Consider the following 7,794-nt stretch of genomic DNA (forward strand, 5'->3'; position numbering starts at 1 on the left):
TTATCCTCCTTTGGCTTTGGAGCCGAAGGCCCTACTTCTTCCCCGGAAGGGGGCGGCCTCAATTCGAGGAACTCACCAATACCTGCGATAAAGGAATCAGGTCACATGAAGAAAGACATTCTTAATAAAGAAAGAAACATTATGACACGTACCGTGGTGTTTCGCTTCCCACTTGCCCTTCGACAAATCCCGCCATTTGCGTTTGTCGTATGGTGAAGTAGCAACTAGTTTGCGAACCCAGCCCTCAAGGTCGAGGATCGCATTAGGCATCCACGGAACCGCTGCATAGAAGGGAAAGGAGTAAATACACGAAGTTTAGCAAAAATCTATGGGAAAGAACTAAAAGAATTCCACTCTCGTTCGAAATTTCATTCCTCGGGGAACGGCAGGAACTCCTCGGGAATAATATCGACGATCCTCACCCGAATGAACCGGCTCATCCAACCTCGATCCTTGCCTTCGTCATTACTGGCGAAGAAGGACTTGGTCGATCGGCGTTGAAGTTTGATTGAACCTCGGAAATGTTGAGGCTGATATAATCGGATGAGGTGGCTGAGGGTGAACTCGAGCTCGGCTTTTTCGGCGAAGAACCTCATCATTATTATGATGCGCCAAAAGGATGGATGAATCTGGCCCAGGGTCACTTGATATCTTCGGCAAAATTCAAGCACGAGCGGGTCGAGGGGACCCAACGTAAAGGGGTATGTATACACACTCAGGAACCCCTCTAAGTAAGTTGTGATGTCCTCTCCACGAGAAGGTATTTGCAGAACGACCTTCTCTTCCCAATTACACTCTCTCCTCACAACATCGAGGTGTCCTTCCTCAATTGACCTTATGTAACTCGATGCATGCTCTCGACGGCCGGGGACGCCGGGAGGGTTCTCGACTATAAAGTCCTTTTGTAAGGAAAATCTGCCCGGTACGAGCTCGTGAAGCGCCGGCGACTTACCACTGGCCGGACGGGAAGTGGAAGTGGAGTTTCCCTCTATCTGAGGAGCGGATTTGGAAGTTTTTTCCATCGGTTCTTTAGAAGAAGAAGATAGAAATGAATAAGCCGGCGAGGTTTTGAACCGATGCGGCGGAGGAACTGGAAGTAGAAAAGGAAACGTATAGAAGAGAATAGGTGTTGCAAGATGGAAAAGTCCTTAGTGGGAAGAGAAAATAAATATATATAGGGGAAGGCGGCGACGGTTCATTAATATTGATGGCCGGCCGGCTCTGACGCGTATTTAATGCTTTTGGGGAAGAGAACCGATGGGATGCTTCGGTCATTTCAACGCTTACGTCATAAGAGTGATGCCATCATAAAGAACTTCGGGAATTCAAAACGTTTCATATCATTTCATTCTAAGAAACGCGGGGACTGTCTGTATACGACCGAAATCGGAGAGCTCGATTTCAAGGTCCGAATAGAACCCCAGGCTCGAGTTCGGGGTAGCACGAAGTAAAGACCAGATCTGACTGGAAAATGCATACCTCGGGGGAGCAAATTGAAGACCCGCCATGATCTGCCTCGGGGGCAGTACATTTTCGGTGACATTCAAGAAAGAGCGGGAATTTCTCAAGGATATGTGGATCAGGGTATAAATTAAGGGATAAGATTTGTATGAAATGGTACAAGTCTGTACTAGGTTGTTATACAGTTGTACCAATAGAATTCTTTGTCATAATTGGAAATGTACTATATTAGGGTTTTCCCCTTCTATATAAAGGAGACCCCCAACCTTTGTAAAAATCATCTGACTCACTGCAATAGAATATTCTACTCTGCTTTTTTCGTTTGCTGTGCTCCCTAATTGTTCTTCAGCTTTATTATTTTTACTTTATTGTTCATACTTTGCTTACTCTTAGCTCACCTCGAGGCTCCCGAGATAATCGAGCCCGAGGTCCCCATTGCTCCAACAAACTGGTTTGGTTCATCAATTCTTCTTACTTAAACTTAATATAACTTGTATATTTACTAGTATTAGAATAAATCACATATCTTTAAAACCACAAATCATCTTTAATTGTTATTCACATTTTTCGAGGTAAACATAGTTATTACGCATACACCCATTACTTTAAGTAAGTATACACGACTACCCTACTTCACTCTTGCTACTCTTAACAATAATTAAGAAAACTAAGCATATGCTTATCAGAAACAAGCGTATCATTGACCATTTGGTTATACTAATTAAAGAAATTGTTTATGTTATCTTGAGTTAAACAAACTGACCCCAAAAAGTTATTAGGGAGTACCTAGTCACTTTCAACGACTCGTGATTGAGAATAACTAAAAGGTGAAAAGTGTTATATGTCGTTGAATTTAAATATCTTGCGAAAGTATAAGAATAAAAGTATCCGAAAAAACATTATTTTTCTTCCTTTTATCCTCTAATAATTGGACCGGGCTGCTTGACCATTTATGAAAACAGTTTAGGATACCAATGGCCGAAGCCAAGACGAGGCGGAGCCATGATTTGAAATTTATGGGTTCGGGATATTAATCCTTTTAAGTTATTATGTTCTAAATTAATAATTGGCATATATTCAATGAATTTTTTAAGATAAATATAAGGTTTAAATCAAAGCTATTGGGTTCGACCGAACCCGTAAGGAACATGTTAGCTCCGCCCCTGAAGCCAAGATTTGAATTTTATGATAGCAACATCACATATTAATAACTAAATTCTGAATTATTATTTTATATATTTTTATTGAATTTTTTTTAATACAACTACAGAGTTTGGACAAAAGTTATTGAGTTTGACGAACCCGCAGCTAGCTCTCTTTCTAACTCCACCATAAATACTCGACTCACCTCTCATTTGGCTATAAAACAAGTTGTTCCATGCATATGCTATACTCAGCATATATACTACCATCTAAAAGAGGAGAAACACTAGGATAATTCTGAATTTCCTTTGTTTTCTTTCTTTCTTAATTTTCTCCATCATTCATTGATTTATCATAAACAAATATACTAGCATTTCTTAAGAACTTTCTCACAATTTACGTACGTTGTATGATTGGTATGAGAATATCAACCGTAATGTGCAACCACATATGGCCATCCTTACGTATTAGCAATGTTAGCCTCGATAATATGCCATTTCACCGTCAACCACCGAAAATGGACAAGCTTGTGGTGGTGATGGGAGCCACCGGCGCCGGAAAATCAAGACTCTCCGTCGACTTAGCCACTCATTTCGGGGGAGAAATTATCAACTCCGACAAAATACAAGTGTACAAAGGACTTGATGTTGCTACAAACAAAATTACCGAAGAAGAACGTTGTGGAATACCTCATCATTTATTAGGTGCTATTGATCCTCATAAGGAGTTCACAGCCAAGAACTTTTGTGACATGGCTTCACTTGCTATTAACTCCATTACTTGCCGTGAGAAGCTTCCGATCATCGTCGGAGGATCGAATTCGTTCATTGAGGCACTCATCTACGATAAAACTTACGAATTATATACGAGGTACTATTGAAAATGTGTCATTATCTCATTTAAAAGTAAAGTATTAGAGACAGTGAGGACTGTATTTTTTTTAGCCGCTCCCAAAACAATCGCCGGCAAAACACATATTTTTTTTATTTTTTATATATGAATATTATATACATATAATATACATATTTTATATGTTTTTTGGCTAGTGAATGAAACTAATTTTGTCCAACCAGTCAATTTTGTATTTTGAGCTTAGAAAATGTACATTTTTAGAGAGCATCTTTACTTTGAGACCAGACTTTAAATTATGTTCCCCATTAGTTTAGTGGGCTAAATTTGTTTGAAGGCAAAGCCCGCTGGACTAACGGTAATTTAAAGGGGATCTTTACACAAATAGTCGGTTATATTCATTTTCTACTATTTTTAGCTATATATATAATTTATACATTGATTATACTTAATTATATACATTTAATTTAGAAATATGCATATATTATACCTTCACCGGCTATTTTTAATTTAAGCGGTTGAATGGACGGCTATTTAGGTTAATTCTTCAATTTAAAGAGTGGCGTCAAAAAGGCTATATGGTGCAACTTACCCCTTTTATAATTTTTTATTTTGCTTAGAAAGAACATATTTTATTAATTTAATTATGTTTTCAACAGGTACAACTTTTGTTTTCTCTGGGTGGACGTGTCCATGCACGTACTGAATTCTTTTTTGACCAAACGAGTGGACAAAATGGTCGAGAAAGGACTTGTCAACGAGGTAAGAAACATGTTCAATCCTAAAAATGAAAATTACTCCAAAGGCATTCGAAAAGCAATTGGTGTCCCAGAATTTGATCGTTATTTTCGGGCTGAATTATCAAATTCCATTGACGAGGAGACCAGAATTAAGCTACTTGAGGAAGCCATTAATGAAGTAAAAATCAACAACTGTAAATTAGCAAGCCAACAGTTAGAGAAAATAAAGAGGTTGATAAATGTTAAGGGATGGAATGTACATCGACTGGATGCTACGGAAGTGTATAAAAAACGTGGAAATGAGGAGGAAGAAATGGTGGAGGAATTGTGGAAAAATTTGGTTGTGGGACAAAGCAAAAAGATTGTTGATAGATTTTTATGCGAAAATTATAAGAGTTCAATGGGTTGTAGTAATGATGGGACAGCCATTAACAGAGCTATATCGGCTATGGCAGCGGCATCTTACTACTAAAAATGTGAATACATGAATAAGTCAAAGGGATTCAATATCGCTTATACATATACATGAAAAATAATATGACTTTGTATATACAGTATAATTTTCCGGTAAAGAAAATTTGAATCCCTTACGCGTCTAGCTAACTCTTCCCTTGGCCATAGATGAAAAGAGATAAGCAAGTTGTGCATTAATTTTGTACCCCACTCGGCAGTTTTGGGAGATAACATTCTTCTATGTCCGCCTGTGGCATACTCTTTTAACAGTGTAATCAGCTTCATCTGCTTCAGATTATCAAATTGACACGAAGAAAGTAATTAAGAATTACTTTTTTGCCATTTCATTTTATGTTGTAGTAATGTTTGATTTGCAACAAAGCTTAAATTATCTAAGATTTTGAAACTTGTTGATCACGCCCAACTATGCCTTATAAAAAGGACAAGCGGTCGTTGCAAATATAATCCGGGTATTTAGCCCAGAGTCGAATCCCACAGGGAATTAACCTACCAATTACTTTTGTCAGACTCACTGAGTTCTCTGTAATCAACTTCCCAGATATTTTGAATAACACTTGGTGATATTTCTACTAACTATAACTGAATAAAATCAAGTAAACTAAAAGCTAACTACGACTGAGTTGTAAACAAATAAGAGAAGGATCTAAGATTGTGACTTCCCCTATTGATGGAATCCCTTCCTGTTATGTTTCGTATAGATTTGTCTTAAATCTCTCCCGAGTAATTACGATAATTTACTAGACGCACTCTCCCGAGTTACGCTAGCTGGCTTATATTACAGCTCACTTAGATCGCACCCAAGGTTTCGTTATCCCTAATCCCACCTTTAAACCCTCGGTTATTGATTCCTCATATACTTTGGGAGTGGTGTTGTTCAACAATACCTAAATATGCACTCTCTCCCGAGTAATACATATTAAATAGGCACAGACAATTGAGGATCCTGTCAATTAACTACAACAAAAACATAGTTGAACAAATAGAGATTAAACTGGGCAAACTATATTAACACAACAAGAAGTTCATCCCTCAACAGGTTCCATAAAAACCTTAGACTAAATAATTAGCTACTCATAATTGTGTTTATAATAACAACAGCAAAATTCATCATGAATGATAAAAACAAAAGGAAGAAAGGTAGAACTCGATGTCGAATTATCCTCCTTGCCTCTTGCCTCTTCTTGCCTTCAACAAAACTATGAAAACCTTGATATCCTCTTTTTGGGCGAGCTAGACCTCTTATAGGTTAAGTGGAATTGCCCCCAAACTTCCAAGTTTACCCCTGAAATTTCTGCGTTTCGGATTGGCTAGCGCGGCCGCGCTCGTGACCACGCTTGGGCCGCGTATATGGCGTTCTACACTGTCCCGTTTCTTTTGCTCTAGCTGGCCGCGCTAAGGCCGCGCTTGGCCCACGCTAGAGTGGATCAGCTATTTATCTCTTCTTTTCTTTCTTCTTTCTCACATACTCAACTCCGAGGGGCTTTTCTTGCTTTAATTTAGCTCCAAACACTGTCCTAAGTCCTCATAAGCACGACTTGCTCCTGCAAAATATAAAATTCACAATTAGAGCCATTTTATCGCCATTTAACCTTCCTTGAACAATGAAGCATAGTCAAGTTGGGGCATAAATAGTCGCCAAACTACATGAATCTAGCCTATTATCAGCATCCCACACTTAAATCATTGCTAGTCCTCGAGCAATCCACCATACTCTACAAAGGTTCCTGCACTAAGCTTTTCCCTAACGTATCACACCAAGAACATATCGCCAAAGTTTCGTCTAGTAATGTAACATCTTTGCCTCAAGAGTCGACTCTCACGTGCCGTGCAATATTCATACTTATTCGAATTACTCTATACAGAGGTCAAGACTTACCTTTCCTTCGTCAATCACATGCCCTCATATCCCACAAGAGAGTAGTTCCAAAAGTAACAACATTAAGATCAATTAGGAACTCAGATAGACAAAATTCACTCACTTTCAGAAAGAACATTCATATGCACAAAGATGCACCATAGGCTTGATCATAGTGTACTATTCTACTAATCGAGCTCATTCAGTCTCAGATCAATTAGGACTTCACTTGGTTGTAATGTGGGCTACAGGACAGGTAGGATATATTTGGATATAGTGACTAACCTCCCGAAGCACTTTTAATACAATCACTTTTGCATTCAGAACCATACTTATGTCAGACCAGACATTTCACCACACTTCTATTTATAATACCCCAAACTCCTTTAGGTGCAATTGTATCAAGTCAATACTTATTAATGACTACATTTACTTGTTTTCTTTTCTCTTTTTTTTTTCTTTTTTTTTTCTTTTTTTTTGTTTTCAAAATACTGCACCTTTTTCTCTATTTCATTGGTTCCACTCAAAAAACCAAACCACCACCCCACACTTTAACTTTTGCATATTTCATAACCATACAAGTGCTCATGAGAGGTAAAGGGGTTCAAACAGATGGGCCGTTCAAATAATTGGGTAAGGCTTGTAATGTGGTTGCTAAAGAAACAAGCTTATAGGCTCAACAGGGTTAACTACGATGTATCGCATTTAGGTGGGTCTACTTTATATATCTGGCTTAACAAAGAAATGCCTATATCACTTCTAAGACTGAATAAGGCTACTATTTCGCTTTGCAAACACACGGGGCAAGTTCTAGGCATCAAATGCAGAGCATAGAATACATACAACTCACACACAATGGCACATGACTCACTCCAGATTGGCTTATCAAAACACTCTCGTTTGAGTACTCAAGTCAGTTACAAACATACAATTTAAGGCACTCTAACAAGAGTCAACAACTGAGACTAAGCGTCACACTCTAGTGTCTACTGTGTTCAGGTGTAACAATGCTAAGGGATTCTCTTCCTATCTCAGCTCATAGCCCATAAGTACCAACTAAAAACTAGAAACAAAATAAACAAAAACTAACTACACCCGGTTCAAGCAAAACCCTTGGAAAAGAACCGCGACCCAAAGAAAAACCAAGGGGGAGTTACTACACTACCTAAAACAGAAAATCTTTTTAGTATTTTCTTTAGACTTACTTCCCTCAAGAAAACTATCTAGAAGATCCGTCGTCAGGAAGAGTCCAACATATTTCTGGTTTTTTTT

General features: G+C 38.4%; 1 protein-coding gene across 1 annotated transcript; it reads left to right on the forward strand.

The window, feature by feature from the left end:
- LOC109234959 (adenylate isopentenyltransferase 3, chloroplastic-like) lies at window positions 2,847-4,985 on the forward strand. Its single transcript, XM_019400993.1, has 2 exons — window positions 2,847-3,474; window positions 4,113-4,985. The coding sequence occupies exons 1-2, from the start codon at window positions 3,014-3,016 to the stop codon at window positions 4,663-4,665; spliced, it is 1,014 nt and encodes a 337-aa protein (XP_019256538.1). The 5' UTR covers window positions 2,847-3,013; the 3' UTR covers window positions 4,666-4,985.

The sequence above is a fragment of the Nicotiana attenuata genome, chromosome 11, assembly GCF_001879085.1.
Source record: "Nicotiana attenuata strain UT chromosome 11, NIATTr2, whole genome shotgun sequence".
In the NCBI taxonomy this organism is placed as follows: Eukaryota; Viridiplantae; Streptophyta; class Magnoliopsida; order Solanales; family Solanaceae; genus Nicotiana; species Nicotiana attenuata.

Bases quoted from the DNA above. Each gene is read 5' to 3' on its own strand.
- LOC109234959 (XM_019400993.1), top strand. From the start codon at position 3,014: ATGATTGGTATGAGAATATCAACCGTAATGTGCAACCACATATGGCCA. The intron at 3,475-4,112 runs GTACTATTGAAA...TGTTTTCAACAG, and splicing joins ACTTACGAATTATATACGAG to GTACAACTTTTGTTTTCTCT.